Source organism: Accipiter gentilis, chromosome 20 (assembly GCF_929443795.1).
Source record: "Accipiter gentilis chromosome 20, bAccGen1.1, whole genome shotgun sequence".
NCBI lineage: Eukaryota > Metazoa > Chordata > Aves > Accipitriformes > Accipitridae > Astur > Astur gentilis.
In genome coordinates, this window is record NC_064899.1 from 736,881 (window position 1) to 758,716 (window position 21,836).

The 21,836-nt window shown below is 43.2% G+C and overlaps 2 protein-coding genes across 3 annotated transcripts in view; both read left to right on the top strand.

Annotated features, from left to right (window-relative positions):
* The window catches only part of ADCY2 (adenylate cyclase 2), a 196,798-nt gene extending 189,917 nt beyond the window's left edge, over positions 1–6,881 (top strand). For both annotated transcript variants that reach the window (XM_049824068.1, XM_049824069.1), the window contains 2 exons: positions 2,665–2,789; positions 4,114–6,881. In XM_049824068.1, the coding sequence (XP_049680025.1) occupies positions 2,665–2,789; positions 4,114–4,266 (278 nt within the window). In that variant the 3' untranslated portion in view covers positions 4,267–6,881. The remainder of the gene's footprint in view (positions 1–2,664; positions 2,790–4,113) is intronic.
* A 4,661-nt stretch (positions 6,882–11,542) lies between these two features.
* CFAP90 (cilia and flagella associated protein 90) lies at positions 11,543–19,946 on the top strand. The gene is made up of 3 exons (XM_049823857.1): positions 11,543–11,693; positions 15,106–15,222; positions 18,903–19,946. Exons 1-3 carry the CDS (start codon positions 11,544–11,546, stop codon positions 19,080–19,082), a joined length of 447 nt encoding a protein of 148 aa, XP_049679814.1. The 5' UTR covers position 11,543; the 3' UTR covers positions 19,083–19,946.
* The last annotated feature ends 1,890 nt before the right edge of the window (positions 19,947–21,836 follow it).

Genomic DNA, 21,836 nt, shown 5'->3' on the forward strand with positions numbered 1-21,836 from the left:
AGTACAGATAAAGAGCTGCTGAGTGTTGGGGCTAAATCTGCAAACTGATTAAAGCAATACTGACTCCTTTAAAGCTGGGATCATGAAGCAAACTTTCTAGGGGAAAAAAAGATAGGTGCTTGTGATTTTTAAAGTGTTTGCTATAGGTTCCAGAGAAGTCAGACTCCTTTGCTTGATGAAATGAGGAATGATTAAATCTACAAAGGGACACAGGCCCCAAACTGGCACTTTTGCCACCTTAACCCAATATAGGCCCCACTGAGATCTTCACTTCTCCATTTCCACCTGACCATGAAAGCACCTGATACCCATAGCAATTAGAGCCACAGAAGCATTTGAACTTCTACCTCTGACATAATCCCCGCTGTAAGGATTTAAACCCAAACTGCCATTTGTAAAAGCCTTCCTCGGCCAGCATCTAACCCCAGAACTGCTGCAACTCGCTGGAGGTCTCAGCTTTCGACCTCCACTTTCTGTGAGTGCCTGAAATGCTAGCTGTACGTCAGGAGGTACCCAGCCTACTCTTGACATTGTCAGGCGAGGGAGGGGAGCGCCTCGATTATATTTTGGGTGCTCCTCCCTTTCTGTTAGCTAAGGTGCTTGATGTATTAGACAAGCTCAGATACACTTTTGCAGCAGGTGTTGCACAGGTACTGCTTTTTTTTCAGAAGAGAATAGAGGCTGACATGTTGTTTGCCATGCAGCTTCATGGTTGGAACATTTGGCTGTGTTGTAGGTGAACTTAGTTTGGTTCTTGCTTTTGGCTGAGGCTGCTCAAGCATGGGGAGGGATCCCTGTTCCCAGGAGAATGCTATGAGCCCAGGCTGTAGGATACTTTGGAATGAGATATTCTCTGTCTGTCCTGCTGAACAGTATTTGCCGAACAGTAGTTGCCTTTTTATGGAATAATTAAATGTCGCTTTGGATACGAGAGAAAAAGACAGATCGTATCACCCTCTGTTAGAGCATTCATGTGGACCAACAGTATTACTTCTTCCAGCCTTGCCCCAACAAACATTCATGTATGTCATGCAAAGGAGGCCAACGCTAGCAGGAATGACATAGAGCAGCACATCCCAGAATGCCTGGGTGGCCAAAACACATTCCTAAGAGATATGGGTAGAAGTCTCCTCGAAGGAGGAGGGATCTGAAGCTGGCTCTCTAGCCCCTGAGGTATTACTCGAACCATCAGCAGTGGTGGTTCAAGAAGGAGGTTAAAAAAATAAAACCCGCCTCCTGCCCATTGTATCCTGTAGAAAAGTCCCACCGCACTGCCCTAACGTCTGGACCATGGCAGAACATTGGCCACACACATCTCTTCAGTGTTCCCTACTAGCCAGCTTGGGCTACTCAGCAGATGGCTTTTGTGGATTCCACTTTTAGGTCCCTAGTGCTTTCTACACCTTGGGATATCATGAGGCAGAAAGGCACATGCATGGCTTGGTTGTGAATGCAGGGTGTTGCAAGGCCCAAGTCCCTTTGTGCATTTAATCCCAAGCACTTAGACAAATATTTGTCAGGTCCTATCTGGTATCCTTTAGGGTTTGCATATTTCCCCAATTTTCTGAATTTGACTGCTACAGTCACTTTTTGCAGGGTTTCCAAGTGGGCTTACAGTGTGGTTGCTAGCCCATGCTGCCATGTTACATATGATCCATATTAGATGAGCCAGCTCTGAGATGCCTCCCCATGCTACAATCACACTTTCATTTTGCTGCATACATATATCCCTAGTGATGGTTTCTGTCAAGGAATTGACAGAAGTAATTTATGATCCACTGACATGGAGATAATTTTAGAAATCCAAACTACTCACTTGTCCAGGGTTTATTTCTCGCTAGGTCTAACTTGGCTTTCCTGCTCATTCGTATGTATAGTTACAATTATAGTATATTTGATGCTGGTTCATGACAGTGCTTTTGATTTTGCCTCCCGGTTTCCTTCCCTACTAGCAGAGTACAGCTCATTCCCTTTACAAATATAACACAGAATACAAACTGACTGCAAGACATAAAATGCCCAGAGTCTAATGAGGGACTATACTATGTTGTTCTTCACTCTTACAGTGTGCATTTCAGAGCTAGCAATTTGTTACTCTTACTCCATGCTTAATCAAATTATTTGAATACATATATTAATATTGCAGTTATTTAGGACCTGCGGAACAAGGCTTGACATCCTTCCAACTCATTCACAGCAGTTTATTTTACATTTAAGAAGCAAAGAATACTGTAAAAGTCATTTGATTTGGCCAGTAGCTATTGCAGAGAGGAGAAGCCTTTTTCACTGCAGGCAGAAATGAAAAGAAATTCTTGTATGTCTGTTTTCCCAGAAGCTTCTGGTCTCCCACGGTGTGTTCCTCATGCCATCTACTAAAGGTGGTAGCAGGTTATTAGGATACTAATGGTTGGAAATATCAAATTTACTCAGGATGGGAGGGAGCTATAAAACTAAAATTAGATTAACTAACTTTTTGCATTTTTATAACTAACATCCTCCTGCTGTCAATGGCTGATAGAACAGTTGTGAGCAGACTTTGTTGCTGTACTCGCTATTCAGCACAGGCCAAGTACCATGTTCATCGACTTGATATGTTACCAGATGCACTGTGTGTCCTTGTTTGGTGAATCTTCATTCTTAATGTTAAGTTCTGATGTTTTCCAGGTATCAACCATGGACCTGTAATAGCTGGAGTAATTGGAGCTCAAAAACCACAATATGATATCTGGGGCAATACAGTAAATGTGGCCAGCAGGATGGACAGCACTGGTGTCTTAGATAAAATACAGGTAAGTCTTGGTGTTGTGCTAGTATTTATCTACATCCTTTGAGTTTGGTGCTTAAAAACCATCATATATTTGTACTACTAAACAGGTCTGTGTTTTGGAGTTAAGGATGCCTACAGAAAAAAATTACCTACCAGCTGCATCTGTACGTTTCAAAAGAATTAGACCTTGGGCAGGAAAGTAAAGAATTAAAAGCAAATTATAGGGAAAATGGGAGGAGAATCAAAACTTTGTCTTGACCTTACAGAGGAGTACAGTGGAGGAAGTCATGGGTTGCCTGGAAATGCATCCCTAGATTAAGAGAGGATTTGAGGTAGATCGCATTTCTACTCTGTGGATTTCATAAAATACTAGTGACCTTATCTCTTAAGGGCATTCCTGATCTTAATTATTTCTAAATAAAGGAAATGACCATAACTGCTGTACATCAAGTTATATCCATAAAGCAATCATGAAACTTCCCTTTTAATGAACCATGCCAATTAATAATCTTTATAGATTATTATTTGCATAGATTATAGATAGACCTGTATAGACATGACCTTCAATTTACTAACTTCCCAGTGATCCCATAGTCAGGGATCACATTTTAAGTGTCTGCCTAGTATGCTGCCTAGCATTTTTGGATCCTAGCATGTGATTGAGAGCACTCCAAATCAATGATTGAGACTATTCAGAAATAAATAATGGAAAAGTAAAGTTACCAACTGTTGATCAAAACTGAAAACAGAAGGGATGTCAAAGCAATGACATCTACTAACAGTTGCTTGCTGCACAAAGAAACACAGACAGAGACAACTGATGCTTTTGAACAACCTCTGTCCTAGCGGGCTTTCACCTAAAACGGCAGAACTGCCTGAAGTTTGGTTCACTGCCAGTTATGTGAGAAACTGGCAACAGCAGCTCTGACAGATGATGCTAATGTCTTACTCTCACTTCATTCATACAGCTTTAGTATTTTCAAAAAGATGGAGAAGCTTGGGTCTACCTCAGTGAAAAACAGCTCCTGAAGATGTGAAAAATGCTGTACGAGGATGAGTGTTGTCCCTAGTGCCACTTGTGTACCTAAGAGCCCTCTATTTGCAATCCTAGGTACAGAAATGGTTATACCAAATTCGATACTTAATGTAAGCGATTAGAATGGCCATCCAGCAACAGACCGTTTGAAAGCTCAGGTGCTCAAACCTCACTTGAGACCCTTAAAGGCCTTGTAAGCGTTACAGCAAAACCCTTCTAATTGCTGAGAACATACGTTCTCTTCACACTCTGGAAGAAGATTCTCCTTTGCTCTGTTACCAATGCTGGTTGTATTGCTGTATTGTTGCAGGTTACAGAGGAGACGAACAACGTCCTGCAGACACTGGGGTACATGAGCACTTGCAGAGGAATAATAAATGTAAAAGGAAAAGGAGAGCTGAAGACATACTTTGTACATACTGAAATGACAAGATCCCTTTCACAAGGGAATGTGGCATCTTGAAGATGCTTGTATGTGTCATTAATACCATATTTTCAGGAAAGTATCACGCACTTTTTAACTACATTTTGGCCCTTCACATGCGTGCTATTTTCTGGTATGTGGCACTTATTTTAATATGGCTGCAGAATAGTCCCATGAGCCATCATTTTGCACCTTGATATTCCTATGTTTGAGGACAGTTGCGATGTACGCTATAGGACTGGAAGATTGTACTGCTACTTGCACTGTTATTCAAAGACAAGAAAAGATGGAACAGGAATTAAAAGGAGATAACTCATCCTGAAAGGACTAAAAAGAGTTGTTAGTGACAAATGTGGGGAAAAAAGGCAATAAAGCTAGGGGTGCATACTATTTTCTGATGCATGGTGTTTTCTGGAAAATACAGTCGCTCCCCAATAGCATCCACTAATCTGGTATTAAAGTACACAGTATTTGTAAATAAGTTTACTCTGTCCACACATGATTTGGATGTGATCACCAGTTGCATCTCATAGCCAGGGACACGTTGGGTGGCTTGCTGGCATTCTTTCTGAAGAGAGAACTAACAATGCTGGAATAGTTTTGTACAAACGTGTCAAATGTTTTGAAGCTATTGTCTTTTGTAAGGTTAATTCATTAAAAGTTTATATGTACTTTGTCTTACTGTTGCTGTCTCTTAAGTTTTGCTTCCTTCCATGGCTTCTGTCGCTCTAAACCTGCCCGTCCCCTGCTGCTGCCGCTGCTGCTTTTTATTCAGCAGTTCGATGTTGAGGCAGGCTGTGGCCAGCTATCTCACCCGCCTTGGTCAATAATATCTGCTAGACTTGCTGTTGCCTTTCAGAAATTCAGTCACCTCTATTGTCTTCAGTCCTGGGTACCATCCTCGGCACTTTGCAGTCATTTCCTCCCTAGGTGATATAGGAAACTTACCTCAAATCCATAAACACAAGCAAAGTGGAGGATACTGGAGGCAGTAGCAGTGTTGCTACTTTGCAACTGGCCTGCAATGCTTAAACAGTGACTAGGAGAAGCTGTACAAGAGCAGAAAAGTTTTGTCTGTTTTGCATTTTGACAACCTCTTCTGCCTTTGCATGCCTTTCACTTAACCTTTACAATGCCGGATTTCATGGGATATTTAAAACAAGCTAATTTATCAGGACATGAGTATGAGCAGAAGATACAAAAAATGCTATTTTGTGGATATTCAAGATTAATTTAAATCCTGCTGAATTAAGTATCACACTTGCAGAGTTTCACAAATGAGCCAGGTGGAAGACTGAAAAAGCAGGCAACTTTACTGTCTGTGCTCCTTTGAAGCATAGATAGTAAAGATTAATTTTTGCTTTGCTATAATCGATACTTGAAATTAACATATTCTTTTAGTCAAAACATCCTAACGAGACCAAAATTAATAAAATCATCCTATTCACAAAATAGCATATAATTACAAGATTTTTTTCTGACTGATACCATATGAATATAGAGGTCAACTTATGCACTACTAGCTCTGGCATGTTAGCGAAATGTAAAAAGTATTCAGATTTCTCATTCATGAAACATATATTTACAGTTGTGTTGCACTGGTGTCCTTTCAGAAGGAGTTCTCAAAATTGTGGGTCACAAATAAATGGCATCAGGCTAGAGTCTCACCGCAGTTTACTCACAGCAGTCTGCCCACTAGCAAATTGGAATGGCAGTAGATTTCAAAGTGCCTACATTTGCAGTAAAACAGACCATCTGAATTTTTATCCCTTTACGTTAGTCTAAAAGCAAAATGCAAGTTATTTCAGTTATGTCCAACGTAACACACTTCATGTCTCACCCAGAGCTGGAGACTTTTGATAAGTAACTCTCAAGATAGGTGCTCAGTCTAATAAAATCTCATTAAAAATATTTTGTTGTTTTTATGATTTCTTCCTTGTAATTAATAAGTTAAGACAAATATTTTCCAGTGGAATGAAAGACTTTGCAAACAGCTCACGTGGCAGCAGAAACAATGTCCCTGTCGTTGCCTAAAACAAGCTATCACTTAGCTATGCTAAAGACTGCTCCTAAATCCCTCCTCTCCATTCACTATAAATTTGTCTTAGGAACAATTACAAAAATTATTATTCTCTTAGACTTTCAATATACTTTGGTCCCTTAAAATCATTCTGGTATTATCGCAGGTCAAAGCAATCATTTCTTACTGTGGATGAAAACCCTTTATGTAAAGTTGATTATATTGTACTGTCGTGTCTATGTGCAGCTTTCAGGTATAACCTGTACATTCAGGATTTTGCTTTTCATTTATATTCTTGCACATCAGTAGCAAACCTTGTACCTAACTCGATAGCCTTGTTTCTCTGATTTTTATAAAAGTTAAACAATATGATATTTCTGTAAGCCGTGAAACGTTAGAACATTGGCATGGCCGTAAGCTGACTGGTCCAGTGAAATATAAAGAAAGATATGTATGTGCCCTCCATGAGCGTGTTGCAAATGCCCTTGTTCAGAGCACTCATGTTTCACTGGTGGTGTTCTCTCATTTTGTAGTTGCATTTGGATTCTGGCAGTCAAATCCTGCTAAAGAACAAGAAAGCGGGCAAATGATGGTAATAGCCGCCCGGACAAAGAAAGGTGCATACTGTCCTCTCTCTAGCCTTCAGTTGCTGAGTAGTATTATTATCTTTCTAGTGCCAAGAAGCTATTTGTATCCAATAAATACTTTTTGTCTTCTAATGCGTCTTACATCCACTGTTTATACTGTTTCATTTTTCCCCTGTCTAGATTGACCCAGGGTTCTTGTACCCTCTTTCTTCCTCTCCTGCAGCAATTTCATCTGCCTCAATAACTAGATATAACACTGCTCATGTATCAGTGTGTAACCTGAAAAGCTTTATGATAATCGTACAAATCAGTATTTGACATTCCCTATATTCTACATCAGAGTAAGGCTCATCAAGTTCTACAACTTCCGTGTTGGTGCCCTCGTTCGTAGGTTGCTAGCAGACCACAAAGAGCGTGACCTCCAAAAGTACAATGCAAATGTATTTCACACCGTGAGGCAGCAGCCAGAAGATCAATATAAGAGGGATTCACTGTGGTCTGGGAAAATGAAATCCAAATGGGAACACCGCAGGGAGCCTGCTGGATTTCCTTTCAAAGTCAATGCTTTGCTCCACTTTATGGAGGGCTACCAAAGGACGGGAAGAAAGATTAGACTTGCAGATATTTTTGTTAACTGCAAAAGTAGTTGGGATTACCTGTAAATTAATGCAATTTAGTTGCTCTTTCTAAAGGATAACATTAGCATCCATACCAACATCTATTTGTGCTGTGTGAAAAGCATTTTTCATTCTTTTTATATTCCTTTATGATTCCTCTATTTTGTAAAATATCTACAGACCTTCCCTTCTTCCACTGAGACACGGGTGGTTCAATCTGCCGGTTGCTAAAGTGGCCGCTGTGCACATCTGAGGGCAGAGGTGTTGGAAGTCTGTCCTGTTTTGTTTTCAGAACCTTGTATCGGGACAAGTAATGAGCTATGTTGTCAGGGTGCTTTATACAGCAGCAGATTACTGTTGAAAGCAATGATTACCTTGTCCTTTGATACATAGTTTTCCTTTTGGTTGTACTTCTGTATGAAGATATTTTAATTTTTCAGATAGCAGATTCTCCTTCACCTGACCTAGATACTACCCTTCAACACTTTTTACAGGTGGACCCCAAATAATTTCAAGAGTAGGGCTTTTTAGTTTTATTCTTCCTTTCTTGTCCAAAATAGTGGAGTGACTCTGGGGAGGAAGCAAATGTAGAATGAGGTATAAATAAAATGAGCCTTAAATAAAACACGTAATTAAGCGAGTATTTTTGTTCTTGAAGTATTTCAAATTTGTGTGGATTTGTCGAAAGAGGTGTATAAATCAACTGTACCTCGTTCACCCTAAAGGTTGCTACATACTAATTTTTAACATTTTCAAATGTAGGGGCAGGAATTACTCAGGTCAGTGTAGTTTTTAATATGTCAAAATGCAAGATAAGGACATTTTAATCCTGTTTGCAACTATGAAGATATGAGCCCCTTTATGTTGTAGGATGACACTGTTCAACACAAAGATTCTGCTGAGACTTATTTGAAATTTTTTGATGGAGTATTTTTCAAATAAATTTGTAGCCATTGAGATGCTCTTCGTGAAAAATCTCAGTTTTGACAGAAAAAAATGTGCATCAAGTATTTTGAAAGATTGACACTGCTGGACTAGAAATTGTCATGTTTGCATTCCAAAACGGTGTTACAAACAACAATTGTAATGAAAGTAATGTCACCTCATGCATAAAATTGTGTATTACTCTACTTACTAAGAGGGATATTGAACAGAATACTCATCTGAATTGGAGTATCCATTCAGCAGATACCCGTCAGCCTACAAACAATAATTGCAAATTGTATCAGTCAACCAGTTACCATTTTATAATTGCTTTAAAATTATTAAAATAAAAATAATTATAATTATTTGAAAAGCCTAATTCTCCAGTCAAGCAGTTGAAATTCTAGTCACAAGCCAACCAGGAAATCTTTGCAATCTGCAGACCAAGGCTCAGTCATAGTTATTGTGTAGAGAATTGCTTGAAACAACAGATATATTCAAGAAAAGTTAAAAAATTTCCTGAGTAACTCCTCAACAAAAAAACCCTGAAGGTTGCAAAAGGTGTGCTGACTTCTGCAGGTGACGTACGGTTGTCTCTGTCTCCAGAAAACTTCTGAAGACCCTTCATGTTTGCGATGGGCAGTCTGCCACTAATTGGGATCTAGAAGAAGCAAGCACTTGGGTGAAACGGCTGGCTTGGACCAAAGCTGTGGTAGAGTCTTGGAGCCATTTTTGTTTCAGACTCTTTTTCAAGGGCCATCGGATGGAACATCTGTGGCAAAGACCGGCTCTCCTTCGTGGTTCAGCTGAGGGTCAGGAGCAGGCGGCAACTGGATAACACGTTGAGGTCAAAGAGCGAGGACAGGAGATGAACCGCTAAGCCCTAATTTGACAGCTGGCTGGCCATCTCAGCTCTACGTGACGCGAGTTTGAAAGAGGTACACCAGCTTGTTGTAAGAAAATGGCTGCGGTGGTTTTTCTGTGTACCAACAACCTGTCCAGTTACATGTCATCTGTCCTCGTGTGTCCGCCCCATCTCCATCCCCCGTTGTCGTCGTCTCTCTTGTCCCTGTCCCGTCCCCCACCCCCATCACCATTTGTCTCACAAATCCCCTTCCGGAATTTTCTTGCAAAGTTATTCCATAAGCCGGTTTGACATTTCAGAACAGTGACCCTGCCTTTGAGACACCTTTATGGCTAGAAGAGTACACATCGACATATTCGAAATTCAGGAACCTCAGCAGTGGAACCTGAGAGGGATATGGCTCCTCCCTGAAAAGGCAGGCAACAACCTCTCCTCCTTACGCCACTGAATTCAAAGCAACAATTAACACTTTGGCCTCTGAGCTCAGCTGTATTTGAATGCATAGTTTTGACCATATAGATTAAAATTGCTCCATCACCCTCTCACCATTATTTACATGTTCATACTTAAGTTACTACTAACAGGCTGACCTCCCATGCCACTCTAACAGGAACATACGCTTAACCATAGCATATTGGTTGTAAGTGGAACAAAAACCCCTGGGCATTCATATCCTGCTTCTGGGGAGTCTGCAAAAGGTGACGAGGAAGAAAAAGCCTTTGCAAGATGCAAATAATGCTAAAGGGATTTATACCGTCATTGGGAAGGAAAGATGAGCTGAAAAGCATCCGGTTTAATTATTTCAAATGGGGGGTTATGACCAATCTGTAACAAGCTTCCAGCAATATTTATTTTTAACAACCTGTATTGCATCCAGATAGTGTAATTCAATTTAATGTCATCTTAAAGGTTAATCAAAATGAGCTACATGTGAACAGTAGAAAGAAAACTGGAGTGAAACCTTTCAGAGCTCTTGCCTAGCTTAGTTTGTATTTCTGGCAAATGGCTTCTTGCAGCTCTATTTATAGCTGCAGCTTCAGCTGAGCTCCTTTTTATAAATGGGCTTGCTATCGCTTGGTGCTCGGACTCAACTACAAAAAAAGCGCTTGTGCAGTGGCAAACATGCCTCTACCTAGGAAGCTGATGTAAGGCAGCTGTTGGATTTTTCAATTCCACTGCTCTCTTATGCTGCGCTAATTTGGCCCATGCTACAGAAAGGAGAGGATCCTAATTGGTAGAGGGCCGTTATTAGATAAGTAGGTGGAAATTGTCACAAATGATTAGAAGAACACCCACCCAAGCCTGTAGAGTATAAATGCCTCCACACTGCAGCTACACAGAAAAGGTTCTGTTATGTGGTGCCTGCATCTGTTTTGATGGTGGAGCAGCAGCTATATAGTTGGGGTGGGACTTTTTTATCAGTAGGCCTGAATTACCTGTTGGGTCCAAGATACCCAAAGCAATCAGTTGTGAAGACTTCTGGTACTCTGAATGGTGGAGTTCTTGAAGTAACTCTTTGATGTTTGGTAAAATTCAAGATGCCTGGAAGAGCGCTGGCGTGGAAGTGCTTGCCAAATGATACTAGGAGTGGTAATAATGGTAATGCCATACCTACAGCACATCGTTTCTGCAACTGTGGTTGCAGAAAAGAAAGACAAAGGTAAAGCAAGGGAGTTGCAGCTCCCCAGGCAGCCCAGTGAGGAGCCTCGTGGGTACGGATCCGTGTAAGTATTACAGCGGGGTAACCGTGGGGTGAACACTGAATTTAGGAGCCGTGCACTGCTAGGGCAGAGCAGCTTTCGGGTCAGTCTGTTGCTCGAGGTTTATGCCCGGGAGATGCTCACCCTCTGTGAGCGTGTGTGCCCAGGACAGAGCGATGTCCACCTGGTGCTGCCCAAAACACGAAAACCTGTGCCCGAGCAGGCCAAGGAGACCCCCGAGCTCCTCGGGGCCCTCGTCCCGGTGGGAGCTGCGCCCTGCGCTCTGCTTTTATTCACCTTCGCCACTGAAGAAGGGGGGATTTCGGGATTAGTGCTCCCTTCGGGCCGGGCTGCGCGCTCTCCTCCTGCCCCGCCGCCCGGGGACGCCGGGTCGGGGCAGGCTGCCGGCTGAGGGGGCCCCGAGCCCCGCTGCTGCGGACTCCCCGTTCCGCTCCCGGGTTTAGCGCCGCTCTGCCGAGGCTCCCGGAGCTTCCCCCGGGGCGGCCGGTTCCTCTCGGGCCGCTGCCGGGCGGGACCCGACCCGGGCCCCGCCGCCCGGGCCCTCCCTTGGCCGGCGGCGGAGCGTTGCTGGGGAACGGCAGCATGGCCTCCCCCGCCGCGGGGCCCGGCGAGCCTGAGGCGGCGGGAAGAAGGCGGCGGCGGCCTCCCCTCTCCGCCCTCTCCGCCTTCAGCAGTGTCCCGGCCGGGCGGGCAGAGCCGCCGGAGCTCCGCTACTTCCAGCGGGAGGCCGAGGTGAGGGAGGGCCGGGGGCCTCGCCGGGCCCGGCGGGACGAGCCTTCCCGGGGGCGGGGTCGTCAGGGCTGTGGTGTGGGGGACCCGGTCAGGCGGGTGCCTCAAAATTAATAATAAAAAAAGTCCCGTTACTCCTCCAGCAGAAGGGCCAGGTGTTACGGGCTACCAAACGCCTAAACGGTGGGTTTCGCCCATGCAGGCCTCGGTGAAGCGTGAGGGGTGTTTGCTGCTTGTGGATGGACAACAGGGATGATGGCGCCGGGCAGGTGTGAGGGATGGTGGTTCACTGAGGATTAAGGGCCGAGAGGCCGTGTGTGGCGTCACCGAAACGTGAGGCGACTTCTTTGGGGGGAGCAGAAGGAAAGGTGTCACGGGCCACGGCGGCAGCTGTGGGTCTGCTGACCACGCACGCTCCCTGGGACCCTCTAATAAGAAACTGCTCCATTTTCAGTCAAGGGAAGAAGTTTTCAGTGCACGTTGCACAGGTTTTCTGGGGGCTCAGCTTTAGTAGAGAAAATCAATAGAGCTACTCAAAACAGCCACATCAAAATGTGCCTTGATGACCAAATGCTTCTGAAGGCGTTACGCTGACACTTAGTAGCTCAAGTAGGCTGGCAGGGAGCCTCGCTCCTTACTCTCTGCTGTTTTATCTCGCCCTTTTTCCTCATTCTCTCTCTCCTCGTATTTAAAATCAGAAATCAAATCCATCTGAGGCTTCAGCTGGGCTATACTTCCTGGGTGGCAAACCTCTCTCTCTGGGGGAAAAAAGTCCTGTGAGACATTGAATGTAACAGCTTTTTCCTCCGAAAAATTAACATTAGAAAGTTCTGAAAGTTCTGTCTTATTATATCAATGAAATATAGCAATGTTACGGCAACATGTGTTATTTATAACCACAAACACATCCGGGGAATGCCCTCCCTGCCCGCGCGACAGGCAGCTGAAGGTGCTGGGCAGTGGCGAGGGGCGAGCTGGGAGGGTTTGCAGCTGGGGTGGCGGTCGAGGAACAGCCCATTCCCTGTCTCGGCTGGGCGGCCCTGCTAAAAGGCCGGTAGATCTGTCGCCTCAGACTCCTCCGTGGCGATTTCGGTGTTAGGGTGGGGAAGGTGCTCTGCGCCGAAGGCGAGCGGGCAGGGTTGGTGCCGTGCTTGGAGACCGCGAGGGGAGCAAGGGCAGGTTGGGGGCTGGCGGGGGCACTCGGGGCTGCGGCAGCTCGCAGCCTACCCAAGCTGCATGGAATTAGCAACCATATGGTAGAGCTTTCGCTTGCAGTATAAAGTCTACTTTCACACCCCTGATGACCTGGTTTGTGGAAAATGCTGCTCCAGTGGCATGGAAGCAAAAAGTGGTAACAGCTGTTTAATGGGTTTCTTCACAGCACAGGCCTCGGCCGCAGGGGAGGAAGCAGATTCAACCAATTCTTCTGCACAATTAAGGAATTAGATCAGTTGAAAATTTTTATTTATACAGGAAAAGGAATTTCATTCCTTTTGGCAGCTTAAATGCCTAAACCCAACTCTGTGTCAGGGACTGAAGTGGAGAGAAACAGAGGAGGATGTGCCCAGCACGTGGCCAGAAGACAGAAATTCCTGCCTTTTAATCCTTTGGCTGACAGTTGCTCCCTCAATTGCTTTACATAAGTTACTGTGGCCAGTTCGCGTCGTGTTTCCTCTTCTGTGACATGGAGAAAGCTATCACCTATGCTGTGTGTGTCTGGAATATTAATGAATGTTTGCAAAATGCTTAGCTTTAGTAGTGATACACAGAGGATGCCCACTGTGAGTGTAAATTTATTGTCCACTCTGCGGGATTCCCTTGCTCTGATGTGTTTAAGAAACAGCTCCTCACCACCACCACCTAGGCCAACTAAGTCAGCATTTTACAACAAAGGGAAGTAACAGCAGAAAGTTGTCAGTAGGACAGAAGTGTTGCCTCTGCAGGCCTGGCAGAAGATCTTAAAGAGATCTTCTTTAACGTCACAGGCTGGCTACCTATCTCAGAGTTCCAGAAAAAATGAATTATCTGCTCTGACACAGGTAACAAATAATGGTTGAATAATGCCATGTGAATAAAAACAAAGGAGCAAAATAACATTCCTGGTGGTGAGCACAAACTAGATGTGCACTAAAATTCTAAATGAAACTGGTAGTGGGGGGGGAGGTGGGGGGAGACAAGCAAGGGAGCACAGAAATAATAATACTAATGGAGGTGACAAATCAGATGCAGGATGCTCTTGAACGTGCCTGAAAGTCACTGAGGCTTGATGGCTTCTGAGAAATGAAGGGATGGATAGGTTAAATATCAAACAACCTTTCCTCTTGGCAGAACCAAGTAATGAAGATAGGCTTCATTTGGAAGGGTGTGATTACAGCGGTGCCTCACTAGCACGCTTAACTATGGTTTCCTTTTAATGGAGCCATTACAGCCTTCTTGACCTGCCCTGACTTGACTGTTTCTCGAGGAGAGCATTGTAAATTGTAAGACTCAAATACGAGAGTTTTTCAAAGGCTAAATTGGGCACACTGTAAAATTAGAGGTAAAAAAAAGCCCAACAAAATGCACAATTTCTCAGATTTGTAGTCAGCCATGCACAAAACCAGTGATTGATTGACATGTTTACCAGAACACGGACCTTTTAATGAAGTTCATTAACAACAGACAGCCTATTTCAACAGGAGATTTTGCTTTTCTTTCCTTGCAAACTTTTTTGGTTTGAAATTCCTTTTATTCCATTGGTGAGAACTTCTTGATTGGATTTCACAACTGGTAACAAATGCATGTCTTTAATGTTGCTTATTGGGATGCAACCGTGTCAACAGGTATCATAAATACAGTAATGTTCTGGATTAGGGTGTGCTGTATTTTCATATGTGACAGATACATGCATACAACCGGATCACAGGATTACCAGTGTGGCATGCTTCTGAACTCTTCTCAGTTCTGCTTTAATCAGAAATTAAATGGCGATTCCACTGCAGGATACCTTTGTCTTTTTCATTCCAAATGAATTTTGAAACTGCCTGCTTTCCCTTCATGTTACAGTGGCAGGTCATTTGATAAGTATATGAACTTAGGAAGGAGAATATAAAGTTCAGAAAATTAAAACAAATAAAGCAGTTAAATTTCCAAAAGTTACAACAGATTACAGGGGAAAAAATGGGGTAAGTTGCCACGGGGGAAATTTCAGAGCTGAACAGACTTAAACAAAGATACCACATGTCATTAGGTATTTTTATTGCAGACTATTCCAAGGGAGTGACTCAAACTTGCTTGTGGTAGCTCAGTCATGTTACAGTTGTCATCGTCTAATGCTGTATGTGCACTGTTTAAGTATTGATTTGACTACTTATATTCTGTAACCTGTGAAGTTAAGCAATACTGTGAATTAGCCATTCTTTCTGCTTTTCTCAAGACAGGAGATGTTTCCACTTATGATGCCATTTTTAAAAGACCAGAGGGTTACAACAAAAATCTCCACCGATGTGACAGAGAACATGCAAAGAGTCGTGGTCTTAATGTTAATGAGGAGGTAACCCTTTGATAAATTAATAATTATCTTTCTTAAAGGTATTTTGTACTTTTTGACATGGCTGGGGACTGTAGGCATTGTTTTACCCCTTACAATGCAGCCTATGTGGTAGCAAAGGAATTGGGAAGGAGGACTTTGTTGTCCTCAGCCCAGAGGTTCGGGAGAAAGCATTAGCCAGTGAAGGGACCCGAGTTCGATCGTGCTCTTTGGCACCCTGTAGATTTCCAGGTGATGAGCCGTATCCAAGTTAAAGTGTGGGGGGAGAGATACACACACACAGAGCAAGGCCGACCCTCTGCGGCAAAGCTTCGGGGTCACTGAGGGTGACTTCGGAACCGTCTGTGCCCTCGAGAGTTGCAGTCCCGCAGCTATTTCTGTGATGCTTGAAAAGTCCTCTGCCTGAGAGGGCTGGATTCGGGGGCCCCAACTCAACCACGGCCCTCTGACATCCACCCTCCCGACACCAGCATTTGCCGAGGGAGCCCAAGTCTCTCAAGCTGGTGAGTTTGTTACGCAAACTTACACCCGATCGCCCTGCAGAAGGAAATTCATAGGGAGCTAGTGCAAAGGAGGGCTCAATCAGAAGACCACAGACATGCCTGGAAAAGGCTGGCAAAGCACTCGAGGCCAGCAGCATCTGGGTTTGGTGTGCAGCCTGATAGCTAAGGAAGCGTGCAGCCATGTTTTTAAACAGCTGCCTTCAAAACAGAAATACTATAATATGTATAGGTATGTACACATGTATTTTTCCATGCAGCATCTGAATAATACATACACAAGTGTGTATATATTTGTATACACACACAGAGGCAGAGGCTGTCAAAAACCAAATGAAGTGCAACCTCTTTATTATGTTAATGTCCTCAGCGGGTTCATGGGATGTAGAGAGATGGGTAGGCTAGGGATGGCTGCCTGTATTGGTGATTGCGTGTGACAGAGATGGAAGAAGGAAGAGCGGGACAAAAGTTAAAATTACTGTAATTGCTGTGTAATGAAACTATTGATATTTTGTGACAAAGGCCACTGTTTGTGATTTGTCTCGCTAGCAGCGATATGTGCCAGACACTTCAGCGCCAGTGCATAGCCATAATGTCCTTCAACTCTGTCAGACAGTGCAGGGAGTATTAGGTGCTCCCAAAGGAATTCCAGGAGTGCCCATTGCCCTTACCTGCTCATACCTAGTAACTCAGCTGCACATCTCTGTGAGGCCAAAAGCCATGTAGATGACTACTCCAATTAAAAATTAGCCTTTTTAGTTAAACAAAACAAAGCCATGCCCCCCCTCCCCCAATACCAAGCCCAACCTCCAGATAAACTGTTGTGTAGAAACAGTTTATCAGTGCAGAGTTAAGCTTTCTTACTGAGCTCTTGTATCAAAAAACTCGCTTTCTTACCAGTTTGCTTCCTAAAGCAAATGTGTATGGGCCAGAAGTCATGCCAGCCCTGCTGGGCAGTGCATGTGAGGGACCCTGCCTGAACAGGTGTCCCTTAATCCACCCCTTTAATTAGCATGGAGACACCCCAAACCCGCAGCGGGTAAACATTACAACATGATCCTCCTGCACGTGATGACACCCAACACTGGGCTTACCCAGAGCGAAGTGCAGGTCACATACTCAAGTCCTGCTCTTTAATTACCTCAGTGGCCCCCCACAGACTTGATATAATAATAGCAGCTATCTTATAAAACATAATAAATAAAAAGGCCATAATTGACATCTTTCTAGTGCGACACTGAAAGCAGATGGGCTGAATCCACCACAGTACATTGATTTCCTTGAAGTGGTAAAACCCGAACCGCTGCAAGTAAGCCCTTTGTTTCCTGCAGAGAGCCTGGGTGCACCCCAGGAATCCGAGAGTACAGTCACAGATACTCAGTGTAGCTACACGTAGCACAGTGACTGCAGCGGAGTGTTTGCACGAGGCTGCCATTGCTAATTTCAAGTGTTAACAGTGCTAGAATTACACGCTGCGAAGGCGTGTAGCAGGACGCTTCCCGGCCAACTGTTGGAAAATGTGAAATCTGCTGAATGACAAACCTGCAAAGATGAAATGCCACTGAGCACAGTCAGTGCTGTGCTACCAAGGGTGCTGAAAACAATCTTACTTATTTAAAGGGAACACGAACTATTGGAATTACATACTGCTACCTGACATTAGCACTGTAAACCCTGTATCGCTAGCAAAGTCTTTCTTGATGGTACAAAGACTCTGTCATTTCTCCTTTTGCAACGTATTTCCACAACTGGTATGGGGGGCAGAAGTGGTCTTATTTTTTTGCCTGCCACTCTTCTTGACTTGATTTGTGTTCTGGTGGGGTTAAAAGTTGGTGTACTGAATAGCATTTAATGGGGTGGAACAAGGTAGGCAGGAAGGGTCGTGGGAGAGTTGGGGGATGAATGGTTGTTTTGGAATGGGCTTTTCTGTCAGTTTTGGTTTGGTTTTTTTGAAAAAGGGGTTTACGGCATCTTCCCAAGAATCTCGGGTCTAGTTGTGTCCATGAGTCTGGAAATGTCTCTCAGCTGACTGCCCTGCTGTGAGACCCCTCAGATCTCTGCTCCCACCTGCATCCTCGCAGGACATGCAGGGGCTCACGTGTGTCGTGGGCTCTATCGTAAGTGCTGATATGGCTCAGATTTGTGTCTGTTGTAGCAAAGAACTCGTTTGTTTGCACTTGAACTGAAGCGTGGCATCCACATTTTGATTCTTCTTTTAGATCTTTATATCGTGAGACTAGGTAAGCACATTGGGGACCAAGGCTTAACTGTGTTAGCCAGTGAGCAAAGATACAAGCAGCCTGATCAATCTGAGACCTTTGGCTAGGGAAATAAAAACAAAGAAAGAATCCTGTCTTTCCCTTCTGAATCCAGAGCTCCCTGTTGCTGCAGCACAGGAAGGAACTGCAGGCTGCAGATAGTGATTGCACAGTCACTTAAAGTGCAGTTTACTAAGAACAAGCTTAAAATAATCTTTTCTTGGTCAGGTTATTTTTCACCAAGTCCACTTCCTATCATTGCGGAGCAGTTATTTCTGTAATCTTACGGCTACAAGCATTTTTTGTAAAACCTTTCATCGTGCAAAAACTACAGTAGTATATGCTTTATGTCCTTCAGGGAAAGCTTGCATGGACTAGTGGTTGCTCAGGGTTTTTTTAGGCTTTAATTTTTTCCATGCAGTGCTTTCACTGAACTGTGCAAGCAGGGTAGGTGTTCCTGTAACAGGGGACACACATGGAATCTGTCCTGTCAAAGGAATCATGTAAGTCAGTGCACAAGAAAAATAAGAATGAAAGTAAAATCTGTGCCACTCTCCAGTAACATAGCATTTATTTTGCCAGTAATCACATGGTAATTGCCTCTGTGTGTGTGTGTGTAAGTGTGTAAAAAAAAAAAAAAAAAAAAAAAAAAAAAATTATCAGTCTGCGGTAACTCATGGCACAGCTCCATATCTTATCATCTTGTCTAGTTATACATTCATGGTTTATTAATATACATAAAAAACTAGGTCAGGGATGGAACAGTAAGAGTGCAGATCACTGCTAAATAAATATATATCCGTACAGCAGATGCTGTACAGTTTTGTCTGTTATTTTGCCTCTGGCCACAGCACATTTAGCAATAGATAACTGCCAAGTACTTGCTCTGTGACTTTCTTTTGAGGAGACTTTTATATTTTCACAGGAAAGGGCAAGACCTGTCGCTGTTTTGTCATCTTCAGAGTATGGGAGACGCATAAATAAGCCCATAGAGGAGCCGATCAGAGATCATGCAAGGATTAATCATGTGCAGGCAGAATTCTACAGGAAAAATGGCATCACCTGCTTATTGGAAAAACCTTCTCCAAGCCTGGATCCATGCTAAATCTCTTGTATCTGTCATTGCCAGCAGCATTTATGTGGAAAAAACCCACCCCACCCAACTTGCATCAAAAGCAATATGGTGCTTTTGCTTTTTCCTCTCCATTTTAGTTAATGATTTGGATTAAAAATAGGATGAAATAGCAGCTGTACTTTTCCTCATGCTTATTCAAATGCATATCTTCTCCTTACAGTCACATAAAAATCTCATGAAGAGCAGGCTCAGCAAGAGCTGAACATTTTAGGTGGCAACACTGGAAGTGAGACCGATTGGGTCAAAAGCTGTCTCTCTGCAGTTTTAGGCAGTGCTTCTACATAACTATTCACAAACTTAACATTTAAGCAAGCTTGCTCCTCAGCATATCAGTGGTCACTAACTCGTTAATCCTTACAGTGTTGCTACAGAATTGTGAGGTGTCATTTTATCTGCCCAACAGCTGAAACAGGGCTTCAACACAGATTTTCCAAAAGGGATGGGCTTACCCATAAATGGGCAAGTAGAGAAATGCTCTGACTTCCAGAAATGCTTAGCAGTTTCAGTAGACCTCAAGTGGAAGGCAAGTTCTGCGACTTGGCATTTAAAAAGACAAAATCTAGGCTTAGCTGATTTCAGACATCTCTTTTGCTGACTTTCACAATATGCGTGGTGTCTGAGGGATTGATCTGTTCAAGAGTGTCACAACAAAAATCATCTTTGGTTCTGTATTCAATGCTGAAAAAAAAAAAAAGTAGTACTAGCAGAACAAGCACTGAACAGTTTGGTAGAAAGGATGCAAAGAACACAAGGATTTGAGCAGTAGTAATTTAAAAAGCATGTTTAGAGTAAATGTCTAAACCTGCTTAAACGTTTAGTACCTTTATTCTCGCTGAACCCAGCACTGAAGTTTTAAGATAATTTCAGGAGAAGGAATATCTCCTGCAGGGTATGCATCTGTTTGGTTCTCAAGCGCCATTGATCCTGCTGCTGTTTAAAGCTGAGGAAGTGTTGATCAGAAAGGAACAACAGCCAGACGGGTTGTAGCAGAACAAGGACTGGAAGTCCACAGCTTTGACTGACACTGGAGTTCTGTCAGGTACTTATGCATAGGAAACCTGCATCATTTGTGAACACAGTGAGCCTCCTAGTAAAAAATAATAAACCCAAAGAACTTCTTAATCTGGGGCCTGGGTAAGTAGTAAATTAGGCAATCAACAGCACTTGTTTGGCATGATGTGAGAAGCAGAGCACACAGAACAGCCCATTCCAAGATGTGTTTGTTAATTTCATTATTCGTGACCTGCAAGTTTCTTTATGTTCAATGAACTAGGGACAAGAAGGCAGTAACTGCTACATTCCTTTTTAACAACAGATACTTCGTTGAACAACTCCAGAAGCATTCAATGAAAGGAATCACAGTGAGAACAAAGTGAGAAGGAAATGTTTTCTAACAATACCAGAATGCTTTTTCAAAAATCAGTATCAAATGTGTGCCAGCAGAGAATGAGATTGAATATGGCCATATTCTAGGCAGGTTATTTTTAGTTTGGGACAGTCAGTATAAATTACTACTTTTAAGTAGTCTTACTGTATTTACAAACCATCTGTGTTTGGAAAAAAACTACTGGAAATCAGATTTGTTTGACAACACCACCACCTTCTGGCGTGTATGAGAAATAAGCATTGCCAGCTCACTTTCACTGTGAAGTCGTCAAAACACCGGTATGGTTTTTCCTGTTTCATTTCTTTCCTTATGTCGCCCCCTTCTCTTTCAGTCCCTTCTCACCCCTCCTCACTTTTGAAGGCTTTTTACAGGTTGTTCCTCATACTGTTTGTTTCTTATACACTTTGGAGTGGTTAACATCTCCCTCCAGTGCTCAGTTAGTGTCAAAAGAATACCTTAATGATTTCTTCTGTATTATGGAGAAATTCCTTTTCAATTTCTCTTTTGTTAGGATGACAACTATTAGGTTACCAATGTGCTGTAAGCTTCCTATTACACTGTTGGAAAGTATCTCATTACCTCTTGGTGCCTCCTCACCTGTCAGTGCTGACATACTACTGTAAGGGTTTTATACATGCAGCAAATTAACATGAACAGAATGTACAGCATGATGCAATGCAGATCATATTTTGGAGCTGGATTTTGCATCCAAAAATCTCCAGGGATTGTTGGGACAGTTGACAGACACCTGCAACTCACAAATTACTAACAGTAGCCGTGGAAGGAAAAAAAATGGCCATGTACTGGTGAAATATGTAGAACTTCAAGCATGTGAAAGCTTCACCTTTTTTGTATCAAATTGTAACCGTTGAAATCAAACCAGGTGATGCTGGGAATTCTGCTTTGCTACTTGTAAGTAATAATTCCACACAGGACAGGATGCTGGGAATTCTGCTTTGCTACTTGTAAGTAATAATTCCACACAGGACAGGATGCACAAGCTAACCTGAAAATGTGTTTTACATGGCAGTTCATCGAGTATACATTAGGCGATCGGAACTAAGGCCATGTTAGCTTCCCTTTGTCCATCTGTAAAGCAACATGTTGACCCAAGTTAGGGCGTGCTTCTTCCAGCTGAAGTCATTACTAGTTCCAGCTCTCAGTTCCACCCTTCTGCCAGAATTTATACATAAAAAAGGACCACGTAGGACATAGTTCTTCTGAGCTTCAGAGCATAACAAGTTTCAGTTTAGGCTGGAATAGCAGGTTGTAAACTGAAGGAACTCTGGAGTGTATTCATGACCCCATTTGGACAGTTTAGCTATAACTGCCACCAA